This window comes from Oncorhynchus masou, chromosome 12 (assembly GCF_036934945.1).
Source record: "Oncorhynchus masou masou isolate Uvic2021 chromosome 12, UVic_Omas_1.1, whole genome shotgun sequence".
NCBI classification, from domain to species: Eukaryota; Metazoa; Chordata; class Actinopteri; order Salmoniformes; family Salmonidae; genus Oncorhynchus; species Oncorhynchus masou.
In genome coordinates, this window is record NC_088223.1 from 6089105 (window position 1) to 6113047 (window position 23943).

Genomic DNA, 23943 nt, shown 5'->3' on the forward strand with positions numbered 1-23943 from the left:
AGGGGGTACTGGTACAGAGTCAATGTGGAGGCTATATACAGGGGGTACCGGTACAGAGTCAATGTGGAGGCTATATACAGGGGGTACCGGTACAGAGTCAATGTGGAGGCTATATACAGGGTGTTACGGTACAGAGTCAATGTGGAGGTTGAACCAGTAGCAAGTGGAGCCAATGTGAGTGTTTTCTTCCCTGGTGTAATGCATTATCACTGGTTTACGTGGTAACAACCCAGCCTATGTTAAAAATACAAAGTGTTTGTTTGGTGTTAAAGACTGTGTTAAACTAATGCTTCAAACGATTTACATAGACAAGAAAAAAAAGTGATTGTGAATGTGTTGAATTGTGTTTGGGAAATAAAGACATGGTTTTAAAAGGTCGTGGTCATATTTAATTCAGTACAGAAATATGGAGGTGGATCAATTCACTGTCCAGCCGCTCAATTTAACACCCGGAATAATTGCATTATATTATTATATAATGACAAGAGAACAACATTTTTTGGACAAAGTCTGTTTTGATTTTTTTTTTTTTTTTTACTTTCCTTGTCAAAGATACACAACATCCGGAAATATACACTGAACAAAAATATAAACGCAACATGCAACAATTTACTGAGTTACAGTTCATATAAGGAACTCAGTCAATTTAAATCAATTTGGTCCTAATGTATGGATTTTCACATGACTGGGAATTAAGATATCAAATCAAATCAAATGTATTTATATAGCCCTTTGTACCTCAGGTGATATCTCAAAGTGCTGTACAGAAACCCAGGTGTAGAAGCACGGTATGCGTCTGTTGGTCACAGATACCTTAAAAAAAACAATGTAGGGGCACGGATCAGAAAACCAGTCCCAACTTTTGCCTCATGCAGCGCGACACATCCTTTGCATGGAGTTTTTTTTTTTACCTTTATTCAACCAGGCAAGTCAGTTAAGAACAAATACTTATTTTCAATGATGGCCTAGGAACAGTGGGTTAACTGCCTGTTCAGGGGCAGAACGACAGATTTATACCTTGTCAGCTTGGGGATTTGAACTCACAACCTTCCGGTTACAAGTCCAACGCTCTAACCACTAGGCTACCCTGCCGCCCTTATGTTGATGAGGATGTTGAGGACAAGACACCTGCTGTTTCCATGGAGAACAGGCTGCCATGGCGTATCATCACCTGATGCATTGTGCCACCAAAACCAAGTAGAAGAGACGTCTTTCTCCTAGGGACAACACAATACCTTTCTCCTAGGGACAACACAATACCTTTCTCCTAGGGACAACACAATGTCTTTCTCCTAGGGACAACACAATACCTTTCTCCTAGGGACAACACAATACCTTTCTCCTAGGGACAACACAATGTCTTTCTCCTAGGGACAACACAATGTCTTTCTCCTAGGGACAACACAATACCTTTCTCCTAGGGACAACGCAATGTCTTTCTCCTACGGACAACGCAATGTCTTTCTCCTAGGGACAACACAACGTCTTTCTCCTAGGGACAACACAATGTCTTTCTCCTAGGGACAACACAACGTCTTTCTCCTAGGGACATCTCATGACGTGGTCCTTTCTGGGTATAGACCGTGGCTTCTCTCTCTCTCCTACACCCAGGTTCTGTTATCTCAGGTCGTACATGCCTGGAGGAGACTCTCTCCCCCCTGACCATGCAGAAAGAGAGACGTAGAAGAAGTTATTTTGCTCATTCTATATCACAGAACGTGAGAACTGAACAATGTCCATGTTTTGGAGAATGTGTAAAACGGTCGGTGGATAAGCCAGCTACGACCCGGTACGTTTTCTTTCATGTTTGTGACCTTATTATGAAAGACAATACAGTCACCATAACTCTGTTTATACAGGAGCCTCCGTTATGAGGCTTGCATCTAATTATTGTATAAAATGAATGAGTAAAGATTAAACTATTTGTGAAATGATGTAATGCTATGTTAAACCGTTAATGTGAGAGAATTGTATTCCCTGTAAAGTTGAACTAAGTCATTGGCCACGACCCCCATGAACACAGGCATGATCTGGCATCATGGGACAGCCCTTTTCTACTGTTACGAATAAAACCCCCACCTGAAGAAATCCTCGAGACCACAAAAATCTCAGTTTAAGCTAAACATTTAGGATGTAATGGTTGTTGAATTCCTAACCATACCACGTGGCTACACGGCTGGAAATGGTTCAACTCTGAAACTATCGATTGACAGAATATCGTTACTAGTCTGCGGATGCGAAGACCGACAACCGCTGAAACATCTATTCTATAAGAACATTATTGAATGGTGCTCTGAGGTATCCATTCTAACCACGAAGGCCTTCAGGGAAGCAGAGAGAGAGAGAGAGAGACGCTCAGATGAACTCTCCAACAGACAGACTGACAATTCCAACAGAGATCACGACGACACACTGAGCGTAAATATATACCGATTGCAATTATTCCCGAACGAGTGAGTGTTCACGTGCAAAGGATTACAGTTTTTCTCAAGTGTTAAAACACTAAATCCCATTGGCTGAACAAAGTTCTCAATTGCCTGGACTCATTTAGCTAATTATGCAGTCTGTTGTCAATACCTTAAACCATTTCACATGGTAAAACACCATCAGCAGATCTCACTTAGACTTTTCAGCAAAACTCTAAACACATTCTCATTCTCAAAACACATTCTGCACTCTAATGCACATGTCCTCCATACTGGTAAACACAAGTGGCAACAATCAAATACAAATAGAGAACACATGTCATTGATTGAACACAACCAATCAAAATTGATTTAACCTGTTTCAAATGATGCGACACAACCAATATAAGCTAGTTCAGAGAGCAAACAGGATGTTGAAGGTGGAAAGGAGAAAGTCTGAGAATGGATAGAAGAAACAATGTGAGAGGACGAGGACGAGTGCATTTGCGAGGTGGGCGACGAGGAGGAAGAAGGGCAAGAAAGAGGAGGACGAAGAGGAAGAGAAATAGTGGAAATATCTGATGAAATTCGAGCAACAGTTAAAGACTATGTTCTTGTCCATGGACTGACAATGAGGGAAGCAGGTCTCAGAGTGCAACCCAATTTGAGCCGATGTTCTGTGTCCACCATAGTCAGGACACTCAGAGAAGAGACCAGGTACAGTATACTACTGTATTGTTGTAATTGCATATTTACTGTACTACACTATATGCAGCTGTTTCAATAGACATTTGTAAAGTTAATCACTGTATGTATTGTACTGCATGAATATGTTTTGTAACTGCACAACCACTTTTTGTAGAATTGCAAGGCTGCCACATGCAGGTGGAAGGACAGCTCTATTCACTCGGGAGCAAGAGGCCGTTATAGTTGGCATGGTCCTTCAAGATAATGCAATACGACTCAGAGAAATCCAGGAACGACTGATACAAGACAACACACACTTCCAGGGAATCGACGGTGTCAGCATTTCCATTGACCGTGTCCTCCATCGTAACAGGATGCGAATGAAACAAGTAAACAGAGAACTTTCTGAGCGCAACTCACCAAGGGTGAAAGAACTGCGTGCTCAGTATGTGCAAGTAAGTGTACATTCAGAAACATTTACTGTAATCCAGATTGTCTACAGTACTAACACATACTATATGTGAATGACATTACTCTTCAGTACATACAATGTATGGGGCGGCAGGGTAGCCTAGTGGTTAGAGCATTGGACTAGTAACCGAAATGTTGCAAGTTCGAATCCCCGAGCTGACAAGGTACAAATCTGTCGTTCTGCCCCTGAACAGGCAGCTAACCCACTGTTCCCAGGCCATCATTGAAAATAAGAATGTATTCTTAACTGACTTGCCTCGTTAAATAAAGGTAACACACATGTGAATCAGAAGCCTAATTGTACTCTACAGTATAGCCCTGTCTCTGTCTGACTTACAAAATCCTACATACAGTATATTTTATTTCAACACAGACAATATTTGACTTGGAATCCTTGGACAGACCCCATGAGTTCATCTTTGTCGATGAAGCAGGCTTCAATCTAACAAAGAGGAGAAGGAGAGGCCGAAACATGATTGGACAGCGGGCCATTGTTGAAATCCCTGGTCAACGAGGTGGCAATGTCACAGTCTGTGCTGCTATCAGCAACCATGGTGTTCTACATCACCATGTTACACTCGGGCCATATAACACCCAGCACCTTCTAAGAGATGTTTTATTTGAGCAGCAGGGTCAAGAGCTAAATGAGAATCCCATTCCCACAATGTCAGTTTCCACCGAGCTGCTCAGGTAAGGGAATGGTTTAACATCAATGGGCATTTTATGAACTTGTACCTCCCTCCATACTCGCCTTTCCTGAATCCGATTGAGGAGATTTTCTCCTCTTGGAGATGGAAAGTGTATGATAGACAACCCTACACCAGAGTAAATCTGCTGCAAGCCATGGATTTAGCCTGTGGTGATATAGGTGAGGAATCATGTCAGGGCTGGACACGGCACACAAGAGGCTTCTTCCCCCATTGCCTCAGGAGGGACAATGTTACTTGTGATGCCGACGAAGTGCTCTGGCCTGACCCAGCCCAAAGACAAGAAGAAGCACATTGATCACATGTTTACTCCTTTGATTTTTGTCCCTTGTAGTATTGTATACTGTAGTACAGCACATTGTAGGCTGTATACTGTACCATGGACAAATTGTATGAACAAATTGTATGGCCCTGAACATTGTGCTTTCCATTTATTAACAGTACTGACTGCTCAATAGATTTTGACTGGTTGCAGGTTCATATCAACAAAGAACAAGAATTACAGTATGACAGAGACAAAAGACAAGTTTGTGCGATGCAGGGTACAGTACTGTAAAAATAGGGGTACAAGGAGGAGGAAGAACAAAAAACAAAATTGCAAAGAGCAAAGCAGAGCAGTAATTTATGATCCATTTTGAGCTACTATGATAGAACATGTTTTCGTTCATCAAAAGACAATGACGGAAAAATATGAATATTTTTTTTTTTGATAAAAAATGTACTTCTCCCTGAGAATTGTATGATTTGAACGATGTGTTTTCTATTTTTCGGTGTATTGTTTACTGACTGCTTGAGAGTGTATATCATTTTGATCACTTTGTTTATGATTTGAGAGCAGTGTTTGATTCTGAACAACAGGTAAAGCTGTTTTGGGGCGAATGTTTCATTTTGCGAGAGGAGTCAGAGGTTATGTAAATAGTGCAGTGAAGAGGAGGTTTTGATGAAGAGGAGGTTTTGATGAAGAGGAGGTTTTGATGAAGAGGAGGTTTTGATGAAGAGGAGGTTTTGTGTTTTAATGTTTTCAGGAAACAGAGCAAGGTCTCAGAAATTGTGTTTTAGCAATTGAGAAAAAAACTATAACATTTAAATTAATATAATTATCAACTGTGTAGTGACTATTTTTGCATTCCACACCCACTTCCCTTTGTCCACACCCACTTCCCTTTGTCCACACCCACTTCCCTTTGTCCACACCCACTTCCCTTTGTCATATCGGCTCAGCCCACTAGGGAACCTCCTCTATCATTTCCTTGTAACCATAGCTACTGTTGGTTTGTTTATGCATTTCTGTGATTAGTTAGTTAGTAAATAACTGATTAAGACAACTGATGTATGGATGATTCATAGTGAAGGCTGGGTTCGTGCAGATTCTCAGATGTATGAGACTGACACGAGGTAAAGAATAATTCATTATTAGAAGACTAATTGATCAGGTATTAAAATATCTGAAAGTTAGATCAGGAAAATTATAACTTTGTAATCTGAATATTTTCCTTGGTGCCCCGACTTCCTAGTTAATTACATTTACATGATTAGTTTAATCACGTAATAATAATTACAGAGAATTGATTTGATAAAATAAGTGTTCACTTTAATGATGCCAAAGACACGACAGATAACGCAATGCCTTTCTCCTCGGGACAACGCAACGTCTTTCTCCTAGGGACAACGCAACGTCTTTCTCCTAGGGACAACGCAATACCTTTCTCCTCGGGACAACAAAATGTCTTTCTCCTAGGGACAACGCAATGCCTTTCTCCTCGGGACAACGCAACGTCTTTCTCCTAGGGACAACGCAATACCTTTCTCCTCGGGACAACAAAATGTCTTTCTCCTAGGGACAACGCAATGCCTTTCTCCTCGGGACAACGCAACGTCTTTCTCCTAGCGACAACGCAACGTCTTTCTCCTAGGGACAACGCAATACCTTTCTCCTCGGGACAACAAAATGTCTTTCTCCTAGGGACAACGCAATGTCTTTCTCCTCGGGACAACGCAACGTCTTTCTCCTAGGGACAACGCAACGTCTTTCTCCTAGGGACAACGCAATACCTTTCTCCTCGGGACAACACAATGTCTTTCTCCTAGGGACAACACAACGTCTTTCTCCTAGGGACAACGCAACGTCTTTCTCCTAGGGACAACGCAACGTCTTTCTCCTAGGGACAACGCAACGTCTTTCTCCTAGGGACAACGCAATACCTTTCTCCTAGGGACAACGCAACGTCTTTCTCCTAGGGACAACGCAACGTCTTTCTCCTAGGGACAACGCAACGTCTTTCTCTTAGGGACAACGCAACGTCTTTCTCCTAGGGACAACGCAACGTCTTTCTCCTAGGGACAACGCAACGTCTTTCTCCTAGGGACAACGCAACGTCTTTCTCCTAGGGACAACGCAACGTCTTTCTCCTAGGGACAACGCAACGTCTTTCTCCTAGGGACAACGCAACGTCTTTCTCCTAGGGACAACGCAACGTCTTTCTCCTAGGGACAACGCAACGTCTTTCTCCTAGGGACAACGCAACGTCTTTCTCCGAGGGACAACGCAACGTCTTTCTCCTAGGGACAACGCAACGTCTTTCTCCTAGGGACAACGCAACGTCTTTCTCCTAGGGACAACGCAACGTCTTTCTCCGAGGGACAACGCAACGTCTTTCTCCTAGGGACAACCCAGTCCTCTTATGGTCATGCGGTTCTGATTCTGTTCCACAGTTATTTTCGTTAAAAAAATAGTAGCCAAGACAAAGTTAACCTCTGTCTCAGTCTTGGATTGTTCCCCTAATTAAACCACTGGGGGAGGAAGACTGCAGGACTAAAACTGTGTCTGAAAGTTAAATCCTTCCTTTCCTTGTCTCCTCTCCTTCATGTCCACTGTGGACGGGATCTCCGACAGTCGTCCGTGTGGTCTCCCCTTCTCCCCCAGGTCCTCTATACTCCCTCCCCCGGCCTCCATGTCATCAGCATCATCCCTGAACCTGGGCCAATCACTGTCTCCGTCCCCGCGTTCCATGGCCTCTGGTTGGCCGTCGAGGTTGATGTGGGCGGGAGGCGAGTCGTCGTGGCCCGTGGTCGTAACACAGGTGCAGTTGTCACACAGGCCAAAGCGTTTCAGTCCGTGGGACAGAGCTCCAGTGAAGCTTTGTCTGCAGCCCTTACAAACCACGGGCCAACTGGAACGGTGCACCTGGGTGTCAGAGACAGAATCATGTAAACATCGTCATCAATATACACACACACACACACACACACACACACACACCTGGGTGTCAGAGACAGAATCATGTAAACATCGTCATCAATATACACACACACACACACACACACACACACCTGGGTATCAGAGACAGAATCATGTAAACATCGTCATCAATATACACACACACACACACACACACACACCTGGGTATCAGAGACAGAATCATGTAAACATCGTCATCAATATACACACACACACACCTGGGTATCAGAGACAGAATCATGTAAACATCGTCATCAATATACACACACACACACACACACACACACACACACACACACACACACACACACACACACACACACACACACACCTGGGTATCAGAGACAAAGACATGTAAACATCGTCATCAATATACACACACACACACACACACACACACACACACACACACACACACACACACACACACACACACACACACACACTGGGTATCAGAGACAAAGACATGTAAACATCGTCATCAATATACACACACACACACACACACACACACACACACACACACACACACACACACACACACACACACACACACACACACACACCTGGGTATCAGAGACAAAGACATGTAAACATCGTCATCAATATACACACACACACACACACACACACACACACACACACACACACACCTGGGTATCAGAGACAAAGACATGTTATCATCAATCAGTACACACACACACACACACACACACACACACACACACACACCTGGGTATCAGAGACAAAGACATGTTATCATCAATCAGTACACACACACACACACACACACACACACACACCTGGGTATCAGAGACAAAGACATGTAAACATCAATCAGTACACACACACACACACACATCTACACACAAAGACTCCGTTATATAATGAAAACAAGAGGGCTGAATTGATTAAAGCATTGAAGCTCACTAAAGGCTTCAGTCATACAGAAGTTGTAATTAAATCCTAACTGGTTCTCTAGTAGATTAGTAAGAATGACTCACCCCGTGTTCAGTAATGACCTTTTCCCTTTATTCAGATTACAACCTCTCACTTTCAGTTATTTGAAAAGGAACTCATCTCCCAAAATATTCGCTATTTTTAAAACAATCCATAAAAATCTGGTTGTAAATTTCAGTTTTGGTCCACCAAGAAAGACATAACAAATATTACAATCAAATATAATGGTTAAACATAATAATTGATTTAAAAATATATTTATATTAATTTTGGGAAAAATATATTTTAAATAGTTTTATAATCTTTGTTAATGATATCATAAATATGGACTGGTGGAGTTGTCAGTTAACAGCTAGTATATCAAAATGTATAACAACTAATTGATTTCTATTATTACAACTAATTGATTGTAGCCTTACGGCAAAAACTGGAAGCAACCAGTAGAAGGGAGAAGAAAATGTTCAGCTGAACCATACAGGTTGCAAATTAGTTGGGAGGAGATTTTCAATGTGTCAATATGACATTTATGGGAGTGGTTGAAAAAAACTAGTTTTAAACTTCCCACTTCAACTGTCGCTTGGAGTCATTAAAACTAGCTTGTTTTGGTACTGTCCTTATGTAGCTTGTTTTGGTACTGTCCATATGTAGCTTGTTTTGGTACTGTCCATATGTAGCTTGTTTTGGTACAGTCCATATGTAGCTTGTTTTGGTACTGTCCATATGTAGCTTGTTTTGGTACAGTCCATATGTAGCTTGTTTTGGTACTGTCCATATGTAGCTTGTTTTGGTACTGTCCATATGTAGCTTGTTTTGGTACTGTTCATATGTAGCTTGTTTTGGTACAGTCCATATGTAGCTTGTTTTGGTACTGTCCATATGTAGCTTGTTTTGGTACTGTCCATATGTAGCTTGTTTTGGTACTGTCCATATGTAGCTTGTTTTGGTACTGTCCATATGTAGCTTGTTTTGGTACAGTCCATATGTAGCTTGTTTTGGTACTGTCCATATGTAGCTTGTTTTGGTACTGTCCATATGTAGCTTGTTTTGGTACTGTCCATATATAGCTTGTTTTGGTACTGTCCATATGTAGCTTGTTTTGGTACTGTCCATATGTAGCTTGTTTCTGGAGGCAGGTTTAGGAATGGTTGAAGAAGGACAACATTTACCTGGAGCTAACTCTGCAGATAGCGCCGCTGGGTGATTTGAAAACCTTAAACAATTGTTCCATATTATAATAATAATTTTAATATAAAATGGCAAATTAATTTAAATGTACAATCTGTAGAAATTATGAGAATGGAAAGGTTCAGAACTTCTGTTGAAAACTGGATGGTGGTCAGAGATAGATGGGAGGGGTTGAGGGGAACTGAAGGTTGGGACTGGATGGTGGTCAGAGATACAGTACCAGTCAAAAGTGTTAGAACACCGACTCATTCCAGGGTTATGTCGTAACCAAAAGAAAGTGTTAAACAAATCTAAATATATCTCAAATTTGAGATTCTTCAAAGTAGCCACCCTTTCAAATTTCTTGAAATGTTCCAGATTGACTGACCTTTATGTCTTAAAGTAATGATGGACTGTCGTTTCTCTTTGCTGATTTCAGCTGTTCTTGACGTAATATGGACTTGGTCTTTTACCAAATAGGGATATATTCTGTATACCACCCCTACCTTGTCACAACACAACTGACTGGCTCAAATCATGTCCTCATGATGAAGAACCCAATGACATGTAAACACACAGACATGACCACGATGTCCTCATGATGAAGAACCACGATGACAGAAGGGGAGATGGTCCATTACAAAAGATCAATGTCTGTCTTTGTATATTTACACACACACACACACACACACACACACACACACACACACACACACACCAGACACCACACAAACACCAGACACACACACACACACCAGACACACACACACACACCAGACACACACACACACCAGACACCAGACACACACACACACACACACACACCAGACACACACACACACACACCAGACACACACACACACACACACCAGACACCACACACACACACACACACACACACACACACAGACACACACACACCAGACACCAGACACACACACACACCAGACACACACACACACCAGACACCACACAAACACACCAGACACCAGACACACACACACACACCAGACACACACACACACACACACACACCAGACACACACACACACACCAGACACACACACACCAGACACCACACACACACCAGACACCACACACCAGACACACACACACACCAGACACCACACAAACACACCAGACACCAGACACACACACACACACCAGACACCAGACACACACACACACACACCAGACACACACACACACACACACACACACACCAGACACACACACACACACCAGACACACACACACACACCAGACACCGGACACACACACACACCAGACACACACACACACACACCAGACACACACACACACACCAGACACACACACACACACCAGACACCAGACACACACACACACCAGACACACACACACACACACACACACACACACACCAGACACACACACACACACCAGACACACACACACACACCAGACACCACACACACACACACCAGACACCACACACACACACACACACACACCACACACACACACACACACACACCAGACACCAGACACACACACACACACTCTCTCTCTCTTACGCTGAGTGAGTGACTGCGTAGATGTTCCTGCCTTGTGAACCTCTTGCCACATGTCTCACAGGGGAAGGGTCTCTCTCCAGTGTGACAGCGGATGTGTCTCTTCAGGATGCCCTTCTGCTTGGCGGTGTACGGGCAGAACGGACACTTGTGGAGCTTCACCGGCACTAACAAGCCATCTCCTGCAGGAGAGGAAAGTCAATTCACCAATTAATTATACAAACTGTTACCAGTAAGCACCTGTAGGAGAGGAAAGTCAATTCAACAATAAACTATACAAACTGTTACCAGTAAGCACCTGTAGGAGAGGAAAGTCAATTAAACAATGAACTATACAAACTGTTACCAGTAAGCACCTGTAGGGAGGGAAAGTCAATTCAACAATAAACTATACAAAATGTTACCAGTAAGCACCTGTAGGAGAGGAAAGTCAATTCAATAATAAACTATACAAACTGTTACCAGTAAGCACCTGTAGGGGGGGAAAGTAGGGTAGCCTAGTGGTTAGAGCGTTGGACTAGTAACCGGAAGGTTGCAAGTTCAAACCCCCAAGCTGACAAGATACAAATCTGTCGTTCTGCCCCTGAACAGGCAGTTCACCCACTGTTCCCAGGCCGTCATTGAAAATAAGAATTTGTTCTTAACTGACTTGCCTAGTTAAATAAAGGAAAAATAAAAATTAAACAATAAACTATACAGACTGTTACCACCAAGCACCTGTAGCATTAATAAGTCCCTCAGTCGATATTATAAAGTTAATATAATGTCACAATTTGGTCTTTTTTAAAAGCAAATCTTCTTGTCATGAAAGTAGAAAGAAACCCTCTGGTCCCTAAACCAAAGCCTGACTGTGGCAAGAAAAAAAAAAAGAAACAAGAAGAAACTAAAGTTTCATATAAAACCTTATAGAGATAAAACTAACTGAATGTCATTACCTGTGTCCTCTCCGTACCAGTCGCTCTGTATCTCCATGATAGACGACCCACCCATCCCCAGACCCTCATCCACCCTGCCTCCCCCACCCCAGAGGCCCATTCCCTGGGCAAACATCTGGCCCTGCTCCCCTCTGTCCCTGTGGGGGCTGGAGCCGCCTCTCAACAGCACATCCATGAACTGCCTGGCGTGGCAGCCCCCGAAGCCCAGGGAGGAGCGCTCGCTGCTGGGGGAAGGGCTGGAGGACGCCAGCCTGTCATGGAGGTGGTCTGGGTGGTGGGTGTGGAGGGGGGGTCCCATAAACAACGTCAGGTCTTTGGTATCGGGAGACCCCTCCTCGGGCTCGTCATCGGGGTCGTACTCGATCTTGGGGCGCACCAGTTCTAGGGTCAAGCCAGAGGAAAGGGGGTTCATCACATGGTCTCCGTGTCCGTGTGGAGTCCGGCCCCCAACAATATGAGATGGGAACTCCCCTCTGGAGCTGCAGTCGCTCTCAGAGTCTCTGCTAGGGCCGGGGGGCGTGGGGACCCTGGGGAGGGCTGCTGCCGAGGATGGGGGGTCTGTGACAGTGGAAGGGGAGGATTCTGAACGTACATGAGTAACTCCCTCTAGTGACAACGAAGGAAGAGTTACAGAGGAGGTGGAAGAGGGAGGTGGCATGGCTGTGGTTCCACTGTCAGCCGGACCGTCTCTCTCCTTCTCTTTGTTTCTATCCCTCTCTTTCTCCCTGTTACAGATCTCCAGAGAGGAGCGGATGTAGCCTTTACAGAAGGAGACCACGTCGGTCATCTGGAGGTAGCTGGCCGCTGACATCACCTCGATGACGTTGTCGCTGCGCAGGTCCAGTCGGCCCGAGTACAGGAAGTCCAGGATGGAGGAGAAGGCCTCGGCCGTCACGATGTCCAGAGAGGCTGTACTGTGGTGCTGCCCGCTGTCCTGAGGAGGGTGTTGGAGAGATTCAAGGAAGTAAAGTATATTGTAAACAGGCTATAACACTAGATTAGCACTTAGATCAGAGTTTACTCAACCAGTGTCCTTTCCACAGGAGTGCCATGGGCCAACTGGGTTACTATAGCATTATCAATTGACCTCTCTTTTTAAACACGTGAAAGCATCTAGTAAAATAATACACAGGCTCCTTAATTACACATTTTGTATCAATCCCACGTCCAACTTAATAAAACGACTCACCTGTAGGTAGTGGACCAATAGGGCTCGGAAGTAGCCGCTGCCGGCGAATAGAACGTTGCGATGGGCCTTGAAGACCCGCCCCTCCACGACTATACTGCAGTCACAGAAGAAGTCTCTCTTCCGCTGCTCATTGAGCTCACACAGCAGCTTGGACTGGTAGCCTGACACCTCCATCTCCACAATTCCTTCTGATAGATAGATAGATAGATAGATAGATAGATAGATAGATAGATAGATAGATAGATAGATACAATTAGATTATATAGATGGGGGGGAAGAGAGAGAGAGGGGCAGAATGAGAGGGATTGAGATAGCAATGTGAGATAAGACAGAGAAAGAGGGTGAGCAGAGAGAGAGATGTAGAAAGCATAGGGCTGCCTATGTACTAGTAAACAAACCCCTCAGCCAGTTCACGCTCCTCAACCTTCCACCCCAGTCCTTTGACCTCCTGATGCACTACATTCATGTGACCCCTGTCTACAACTAACTACACCCTCACCTTGCCTTGCAGAGAAGATCCACAACTGATAACCACAGAAAGGCTCTGAGGAGAAATCTCTAAACTAAAGCGATAGTAGCTCGCGAGGAGAAAGGTTTTTCCATCGTCTCCAGTACCTTTTGTAGAATCACAAATGTAGAAGTAGCTATATTTTGTAGCTAGCTAGAATACAATAGTAGTAACCCAGCTATCTATGCTAGAATACTCTGTCAGCTAGCTAGCGTAACATTTATCAAACATTCCGTACAAATGAACATAAAATTTAAACATTTAAAAACAAGTATAAAAACTACGATACCTGACTAAACCTTGAAATGAGTCGAAAGTTAACACACTGGTGGATAAATTGTTGTAGCCTCAGCAGCTAGCTAGCTAGCTAACCACAACAACAACCCACTTCCTCATTTCTCCATTCTGTGTGAGAGTCACAAGATTCGACCAATGAGATACGAGAGAAATGTCATGTGGCGTCTAAGAGTGGCGATCAGCCAATCACATCATATAAAACTCGACTGGGGTGGGCTTTTAAAGATGTAGCCTGTAGGTTGCATTTATCATCACCAGAGGGCAGAAAATCACTGTGTTAGTCCACAATATAATCGCGTGATGATCCTATTATGTGCAAATAGGCGTTGTTGCTTGTGTTTCTCTTCAACCTGTTTGGTAAACAGGGATGGGGTTCATTCCATCTCAATTGTCTACAGTTCTGAAATGTAGTTATTGCAGTTTATAAATGTTGGGCAAAATACACACGATGTCAGTGAGACATTTCCTGAGTAACTGCCTAGGGTCTTCAGATCCAAAGGGATTGGATAGGGGTTGGTAGATAGTCATAAAAAATAGCTCCACCTTACTGCCTGATAGGTTAGGAAGCTGAACTCTCTCCATTCTGATAGGTTAGGAAGCTGAACTCTCTCCATTCTGATAGGTTAGGAAGCTGAACTCTCTCCATTCTGATAGGTTAGGAAGCTGAACTCTCTCCATTCTGATAGGTTAGGAAGCTGAACTCTCTCCATTCTGATAGGTTAGGAAGCTGAACTCTCTCCATTCTGATAGGTTAGGAAGCTGAACTCTCTCCATTCTGATAGGTTAGGAAGCTGAACTCTCTCCATTCTGATAGGTTAGGAAGCTGAACTCTCTCCATTCTGATAGGTTAGGAAGCTGAACTCTCTCCATTCTGATAGGTTAGGAAGCTGAACTCTCTCCATTCTGATAGGTTAGGAAGCTGAACTCTCTCCATTCTGATAGGTTAGGAAGCTGAACTCTCTCCATTCTGATAGGTTAGGAAGCTGAACTCTCTCCACTCTGATAGGTTAGGAAGCTGAACTCTCTCCATTCTGATAGGTTAGGAAGCTGAACTCTCTCCACTCTGATAGGTTAGGAAGCTGAACTCTCTCCATTCTGATAGGTTAGGAAGCTGAACTCTCTCCATTCTGATAGGTTAGGAAGCTGAACTCTCTCCACTCTGATAGGTTAGGAAGCTGAACTCTCTCCACTCTGATAGGTTAGGAAGCTGAACTCTCTCCACTCTGATAGGTTAGGAAGCTGAACTCTCTCCATTCTGATAGGTTAGGAAGCTGAACTCCATACCTTGTCAGACCTACACCAGCGCCAAATGGTTGTTTCCTACCGCAGGCAGCTTGCGCCCTGAAGCCCTACGTCACGCCCTACCTCGCGCCCTACGTCACGCCCTACCTCGCGCCCTACGTCACGCCCTACCTCGCGCCCTACGTCACGCCCTACCTCGCGCCCTACGTCACGCCCTCCTCAGGCGCTTGCCTACATGGTCCTTTGAGGAATGCATGTTTATTTGCCTGTGTTGTTCCGGAGTAAAACGAGTTCCCTTTTTTGTTTTAGGACAGAGCGAAAGTAAACAAATAGTTCCTTTGAGGAACCAACCGCACCCTTTCAGCCTAATCCACTAACAACCCTCTGGAGTTTCACACCCCCGAGGGGTCCCGGGTTCGACTGGGCGGTGGACTTCTTATTTGTTGTAGAGATTTTCCCGTGGTTAACTGGGTAGAACACAAAGACACACACACACATACACGCTGGCACGCACACACACGCACGCATGCACGTACGCACGCACGCACACACACACACACACACGCACGCACACACACAGGCTTGGTGGTGGGCCTGAGGACACCACTGAATAGGCGTACATCAGGCCTCCATAACCCTTTTGAAAATCTAATTTATGGAGCCCCATAACAACTCCCTTCAAGCTCATAAACCTAAATATAACCCATTATACAATGGTTGGGTCTCATCCTGAATGCTGATTGGTTAATATAACCCAGTGTAAACCACCACTCTGGTGTGTGACCAAGTGGAGGGAGAGATGGATGGAGGGATGTAGGTGTGGAGGGAGGGAGGGAGGGATAGAGGAATGGAGGGAGAGAGGGATGGAGGGATAGAGGGATGGAGGGAGAGAGGGATGGAGGGAGAGAGGGATGGAGGGAGAGAGGAATGGAGGGAGAGAGGGATGGAGGGAGAGAGGAATGGAGGGAGAGAGGGATGGAGGGATAGAGGGATGGAGGGAGAGAGGGATGGAGGGAGAGAGGGATGGAGGGAGAGAGGAATGGAGGGAGAGAGGGATGGAGGGAGAGAGGGATGGAGGGAGAGAGGGATGGAGGGATAGAGGGATGGAGGGATAGAGGGATGGAGGGAGAGAGGGATGGAGGGATAGAGGAATGGAGGGATAGAGGGATGGAGGGATAGAGGGATGGAGGGATAGAGGAATGGAGGGATAGAGGAATGGAGGGATAGAGGGATAGAGGAATGGAGGGAGAGAGGGATAGAGGGATGGAGGGATGGATGGATGGAGGTAGGTCTCTATCCCTGATGGAGGATACTTCTCCCACCCTAGAGAGCTAGGAGACCAGAGTTGTTCCTAACCATGTGACCTTACTGGACAGAGGAATGACTCTGTATCCTAGTTATAACCAGTAGGACCGTGAGCCACTCCTGGCCAGTTCAGACAGTCAGGGAAAACTCAGAGTCTTAGACCCAACGGTCTCCTGGGAAATACATCCCAACACAGCAGAACTGAGATGACCTCAGGGAGAACTGAGATGACCTCAGGGAGAACTGAGATGACCTCAGGCAGAACTGAGATGACCTCAGGGAGAACTGAGATGACCTCAGGCAGAACTGAGATGACCTCAGGGAGAACTGAGATGACCTCAGGCAGAACTGAGATGACCTCAGGGAGAACTGAGATGACCTCAGTCAGAACTGAGATGACCTCAGGGAGAACTGAGATGACCTCAGGCAGAACTGAGATGACCTCAGACAGAACTGAGATGACCTCAGGCAGAACTGAGATGACCTCAGGGAGAACTGAGATGACCTCAGGCAGAACTGAGATGACCTCAGGCAGAACTGAGATGACCTCAGGCAGAACTGAGATGACCTCAGGGAGAACTGAGATGACCTCAGGGAGAACTGAGATGACCTCAGGGAGAACTGAGATGACCTCAGGCAGAACTGACATGACCTCAGGGAGAACTGAGATGACCTCAGGGAGAACTGAGATGACCTCAGGGAGAACTGACATGACCTCAGGGAGAACTGAGATGACCTCAGGCAGAACTGAGATGACCTCAGGGAGAACTGAGATGACCTCAGGGAGAACTGAGATGACCTCAGGGAGAACTGAGATGACCTCAGGGAGAACTGAGATGACCTCAGGCAGAACTGAGATGACCTCAGGCAGAACTGAGATGACCTCAGGGAGAACTGAGATGACCTCAGGGAGAACTGAGATGACCTCAGGGAGAACTGAGATGACCTCAGACAGAACTGAGATGACCTCAGGGAGAACTGAGATGACCTCAGGGAGAACTGAGATGACCTCAGGCAGAACTGAGATGACCTCAGGGAGAACTGAGATGACCTCAGGGAGAACTGAGATGACCTGGGCCAGAACTGAGATGACCTCAGGGAGAACTGAGATGACCTCAGGGAGAACTGAGATGACCTCAGGCAGAACTGAGATGACCTCAGGGAGAACTGAGATGACCTCAGGGAGAACTGAGATGACCTCAGGGAGAACTGAGATGACCTCAGGGAGAACTGAGATGACCTCAGGGAGAACTGAGATGACCTCAGGCAGAACTGAGATGACCTGGGCCAGAAATGAGATGACCTCAGGCAGAACTGAGATGACCTCAGGGAGAACTGAGATGACCTTCGGACAGAACTGAGATGACCTGGGCCAGAACTGAGATGACCTGGGCCAGAACTGAGATGACCTGGGCCAGAAATGAGATGACCTCAGGCAGAAATGAGATGACCTCAGGCAGAAATGAGATGACCTCAGGCAGAACTGAGATGACCTCAGGCAGGTTCTTTGGTTCCTTGATCCTGGTTTCTCTCCAGGTCTGTTTGCAGAATGTCAGTGTTTCTTTCCATCTCAGGTCTGTAGTTTATAGACTGTGACCAGTCTTTGTTCCAGACGAGCATTGTGTTCTATGTCTTCTTCCCCAGATGAAGTGTCTTAATCATCAATAAGATTATCTGTTATGTTGCCGATTATTACTTTCTAATCAATGTATGTGTAAAAAAAAAAACCGGACATCACAGATCAATTGATTGATCGATCAAAGCCTAAACAGATTTTGACAGATTTTACCATGGTAACGATCAGAACACCCCTTCTTAATCCTACCGATGTGTTCTTCACCCCTGAGGCTTCAAATCACATCCTAAAATCACATCCTAAAATCACATCTGTGATGTCCAAGAACAGATAGTGTGCCACCACACACACACACGCCACTACACACACACACACACACACCACCACACACACACACACACACACACACACACACACACACACACACACACACACACACACACACACACACACACACACACACACACACGCCACCACACACACATACGCCACTACACACACACACACGCCACCACACACACACACACGCCACCACACACACACACGCCACTACACACACACACACGCACGCCACCACACACACACACACACACACACACACACACACACACACACACACACACACACACACACACACACACACACGCCACCACACACACATACGCCACCACACGCACACACACACACACACACACGCCACCACACACACACACACGCCACTACACACACACACACACACCACCACACACACACACACACACACACACACACACACACACACACATACGCCACCACATGCACACACACACATACGCACACACGCCACCACACACACACATGCCACTACACACACACACACACACACACACACATACGCCACCACACACACACACACACACACACACACACACACACACACACATACGCCACCACATGCACACACACACATACGCACACACGCCACCACACACACACATGCCACTACACACACACACACACACACACACACACACACGCCACCACACACACACATGCCACTACACACAAACACACACACAGTATCCCTCGCAGTCCCTGTGTTCTCTGTTACATCTCCTAACAGACACTTAGGGCCCGAGGTATTTTCCCAGGCGGAGACAACGCATCACGTCAGGCTCAACCACAGAGAGGCCCTGATTAAAGACCAGAGACAATGGAGGAGGAGGGGGAGAGGCCCCTGGACCGTGGTGGTGGCGTTCGCTGTCTCATATGTACCGTGAAACGTTAGAATTATCCCAGAATGATAGGAAGGAATTCAGACTGGGGCTCCAGAGAGACGAAACAGTGATCAAACATGGAGGAGGCAGCGGTGGTGTGTGTGTGTGTGTGTGTGTGTGTGTGTGTGTGTGTGTGTGTGTGTGTGTGTGTGTGTGTGTGTGTGTGTGTGTGTGTGTGTGTGTGTGTGTGTGTGTGTGTGTGTGTGTGTTTGTGTGTATGCGTGTGTGTGTGTGTGTGTGTGTGTGTGTGTGTGCGTGTGTGTATATGTGTGTGTGTGTGTGTGCGTGCGCATGCGTGTATGTGTGTGTGCGTGTGTGTATGTGTGTGTGTGTTTGGTGTGTGTATGTGTGTGCGTGTGTGTGTGTTTGGTACGTGTGTGTGTGTATGTTAGTGTGTGTTAGTGTGCGTGTGGGTGTGTGTGTGCGTGTGTGTGTTTGGTGTATGCGTGTGTGTTTGTGTGTGCGTGTGCGTGTGTGTGTGTGTGTTTGGCGCGTGTGTGTGTTAGTGTGTGTTTGGTGTATGCGTGTGTGTGTGTGTGTGTGAATTATTGAATAGACTTCTTCTCCTCTTCAGAGCGAATCACCTTTAGAGAGAAAACCCCCCTCTTTAGAGAGAAAATCCCCCTCTTTAGAGAGAAAACCCCCCTCTTTAGAGAGAAAACCCCCCTCTTTAGAGAGAAGACCCCCCTCTTTAGAGAGAAGACCCCCCTCTTTAGAGAGAAAATCCCCCTCTTTAGAGAGAAAGCCCCCCTCTTTAGAGAGAAAACCCCCCTCTTTAGAGAGAAAACCCCCCTCTTTAGAGAGAAGTCCCCCTCTTTAGAGAGAAAACCCCCTCTTTAGAGAGAAAACCCCCTCTTTAGAGAGAAGACACCCCTCTTTAGAGAGAAAACCCCCTCTTTAGAGAGAAACCCCCCTCTTTAGAGAGAAGTCCCCCTCTTTAGAGAGACAACCCCCCTCTTTAGAGAGAAAATCCCCCTCTTTAGAGAGAAAACCCCCCTCTTTAGAGAGAAAACCCCCCTCTTTAGAGAGAAGTCCCCCTCTTTAGAGAGAAAATCCCCCTCTTTAGAGAGAAAACCCCCTCTTTAGAGTTAAGTCCACCCTCTTTAGAGAGAAGACCCCCTCTTTAGAGAGAAGTCCCCCTCTTTAGAGAGAAAAACCCCCTCTTTAGAGAGAAGTCCCCCTCTTTAGAGAGAAGTCCCCCCCCTCTTTAGAGAGAAGACACCCCTCTTTAGAGAGAAGTCCCCCTCTTTAGATAGAAAACCCCCCTCTTTAGAGAGAAGTCCCCCTTCTTTAGAGAGAAGTCCCCCTTTCTTTAGAGAGAAGACACCCCTCTTTAGAGAGAAGAGGCCCCTCTTTAGTGAGAAAACCCCCCTCTTTAGAGAGAAGAGGCCCCTCTTTAGAGAGAAAACCCCCCTCTTTAGAGAGAAAACCCCTCTCTTTAGAGAGAAGAGGCCCCTCTTTAGAGAGAAAACCCCCCTCTTTAGAGAGAAGACCCCCATCTTTAGAGAGGAAACCCCCCTCTTTAGAGAGAAGACCCCCCTCTTTAGAGAGAAAACCCCCTCATCCCCCTTGGCGTTTTTTCCTGTTTTGTTACATTACAACCACTAATTTAAATTGATTTTTATTTGGATTTCATGTAATAGACAAAATGTGAAATGAAAAACATAACATGTTTCAAAAAAAAAAAAAAAAAAAAGTGGTGTGTGTATATGTATTCACCCCCTTTGCTATGAAGCCCCTAAATAAGATCTGGAGAACCAATTACCTTCAGAAGTCACATAATTAGTTAAAACCTCTTGAAACTCTGGGGGCGCAATTTCATTTTTGGATGAAAAACGTTCCCGTTTTAAACACGATATTTTGTCACAAAAAGATGCTCGACTATGCATATAATTAATAGCGTTGGAAAGAAAACACTCTGAATTTTCCAGAACTGCAAAGATATTGTCTGTGGGTGCCCTAGAACGGGAGCTACAGGCAAAACCAAGATGAAACGGCATCCAGGAAATGAGCAGGATTTTTGAGGCTCTGTTTTCCATTGTCTCCTTATATGGCTGTGAATGCGAGAGGAGTGAGTCAGCCCTTTCTGTCGTTTCCCCAAGGTGTCTGCAGCATTGTGACGTATTTGTAGGCATATCATTGGAAGATTGACCATAAGAGACTACATTTTCCAGGTGTCCGCCCGGTGTCCTCCGTCGAAATTGGTGCGTCTTTTTCAGCTGCTGGTATTTTTCCATGCGATTCTGAGGGGAAAGCAGGCTTCCACGAACTGCAATGCGTGCTAAATGCTACTCAAAATGCTAAGCTAGCTTAGCATACTCTTACACAAATTAGTCATTTGCTATGGTTCAAAAGCATATTTTGAAAATCTGAGATGACAGTGTTGTTAAGAAAAGGCTAAGCTTGAGAGCAGGCGCATTATTTTCATTTTATTTGCGATTTTCAGAAATCGTTAACGTTGCGTTATGCTAATGAGCCTGAGGCTTTATTCACGATCCCGGATCCGGGATGGGGAGTATCAAGATTAAATAAAGTCCACCTGTGTGCAATCTAAGTGTCACATGATCTCAGTATATATACACTTGTTCTTGGCCCCAGAGTCTGCAACACCACTAAGCAAGGGGCACCTCCAAGCAAGCAGCACTATGAAGACCAAGGAGCTCTCCAAACAGGTCAGGGACAAAATTCTGGAGAAGTACAGATCAGGGTTGGGTTGTAAAAAAAATATCAGAAACTTTGAACATCTCACAGAGCACCTATAAATCCATTATTAAACAAATGGAAAGAATATGGCACCACAACAAACCTGCCAAAAGAGGGCCACCAACCACGTTTGGTGTTTACTAAAATGCATGTGGGAGACTCCCCAAACATATGGAAAAAGGTCCTCTGGTCAGATGAGACTAAAATTGAGCTTTTTGGCCATCAAGGAAAAGATTCCTTCCTTCCTGCCTTCCTTCCTTCCTTCCTTCCTGCCTTCCTTCCTGCCTTCCTGCCTTCCTTCCAGGAAAACGCTATGTCTGGCGCAAACCCAACACCTCTCATCACCCCGAGAACATATGGAAAAAGGTCCATAATTTCCATATGGAAAAAGGTCAGATGAGACTAAACTGTAGCTTTTTTGGTCATCATGGAAAACGCTATGTCTGCGCAAACTCTCATCCTCGCAGTGAAGCATGGTGGTGGCAGCATCATGCTGTGGGGATGTTTTTCATCGGCAGGGAAACTGGTCAGAATTTAAGGAATGATGGATGGCGCTAAATACAGGGAAATTATTGAGGGAAACCTGTTTCAGTCTTCCAGAGATTTGAGATGGGGACGGAGGTTCACCTTCCAGCAGGACAATGACCCTAAGCATACTGCTGAAGCAACACTTCAGTGGTTTAAAGGGAAACATTGAAATGTCTTGGAATGGCCTTGTCAAAGCCCAGACCTCAATCCAATTGAGAATCAGTGGTATGACTTAAAGATTGCTGCACACCAGCGGAACCCATCCAACTTGAAGGAGGTGGAGCAGTTTTGCCTTGAAGAATGGACAACAATACCAGTGGCTAGATGTGCCAAGCTTTTAGAGACATACCCCCAAGAGACTTGCAGCTGTAATTGCTGCAAAAGGTGGATCTACAAAGTATTGACTTGGAGGAGGGGGGGGGGTGAATAGTTATGCTCAAGTTTTCTGTTTTTCTGTCTTATTTCTTGTTTGTTTCACAATGTAAAATGTGTTGTATCATCAACGTGGTAGGCATGTTGTCGAAATCAAATGATACAAACCCCCCAAAAATCCATTTTAAATCCGGGTTGCAAGGCAACAACTAGGAAAAGTGCCAAGGTGGGTGAATACCATACTACATAATGCTGCTGGGTCTTTACATGGACAGACTGTTAGGACTCCCAACACAGACAGACATCAAAACCCATCTCTAGCTCTTTAGTCTTCTCGGTTCACACTCTCTCCTCCTTTCTCTCTCTCTCCTTTCTCTCTCTCTCCTTTCTCTCTCTTTCCTTTCTCTCTCTCTCTCTCTCTCTCTCTCTCTCTCTCTCTCTCTCTCTCTCTCTCTCTCTCTCTCCTCTTCTCTCTCTTCTCTCTCTCCCTCTCCACTTTTCTCTCTCTCTCTCCTCTCTTCTGTTCTCCCTCTCCACTTTTCTCTCTCCTCTCTCTCTTCTCTCTCTCTCCTCTCTCTCCTCTTCTCTCTCTCCTATTCTCTCGCTCCTCTCTCTCTCTCTCTCTCTCTCTCTCTCTCCCCTCCGCTCTCTCTCCCTCTCTCTCTCCTCTCTTCTGTTCTCCCTCTCCACTTTTCTCTCTCCTCTCTCTCTTCTCTCTCTCTCCTCTCTCTTCTCTTCTCTCTCTCCTATTCTCTCTCTCTCTCTCTCTCTCTCTCTCCTCCTCTCTCTCTCCCTCTCTCTCTCTCCTCTTTGCTCTCTCTCCTCTTTTCTCTCTCCTCTCTCTCTC

General features: G+C 45.4%; 1 protein-coding gene across 2 annotated transcripts; it reads right to left on the minus strand.

Moving 5' to 3' along the window:
• Positions 1-366: 366 nt before the first annotated feature.
• zbtb8b (zinc finger and BTB domain containing 8B) lies at positions 367-14206 on the minus strand. Of its 2 annotated transcripts, none has more exons than XM_064979481.1 (5): positions 14107-14206; positions 13310-13497; positions 12121-13054; positions 11189-11367; positions 367-7454 (listed from the first exon to the last, which is right to left on the minus strand). In XM_064979481.1, the coding sequence occupies exons 2-5, from the start codon at positions 13481-13483 to the stop codon at positions 7083-7085; spliced, it is 1659 nt and encodes a 552-aa protein (XP_064835553.1). In that variant the 5' UTR covers positions 13484-13497; positions 14107-14206; the 3' UTR covers positions 367-7082. The 2 variants fall into 2 exon arrangements, with proteins under 2 accessions (XP_064835553.1, XP_064835554.1); XM_064979482.1 differs by lacking the exon at positions 14107-14206 and adding an exon at positions 13809-14093.
• Positions 14207-23943: the final 9737 nt, after the last annotated feature.

Excerpts from the sequence above, each read along its gene's own strand:
- zbtb8b (XM_064979481.1), bottom strand. The coding sequence starts at position 13,483 with ATGGAGGTGTCAGGCTACCAGTCCAAGCTGCTGTGTGAGCTCAATGAG. Across the intron at positions 13,055-13,309 it reads TATTGGTCCACTACCTACAG|GACAGCGGGCAGCACCACAG; the intron begins GTGAGTCGTTTT and ends CACCCTCCTCAG. Across the intron at positions 7,455-11,188 it reads TACGCAGTCACTCACTCAGC|GTGCACCGTTCCAGTTGGCC; the intron begins GTAAGAGAGAGA and ends TCTGACACCCAG.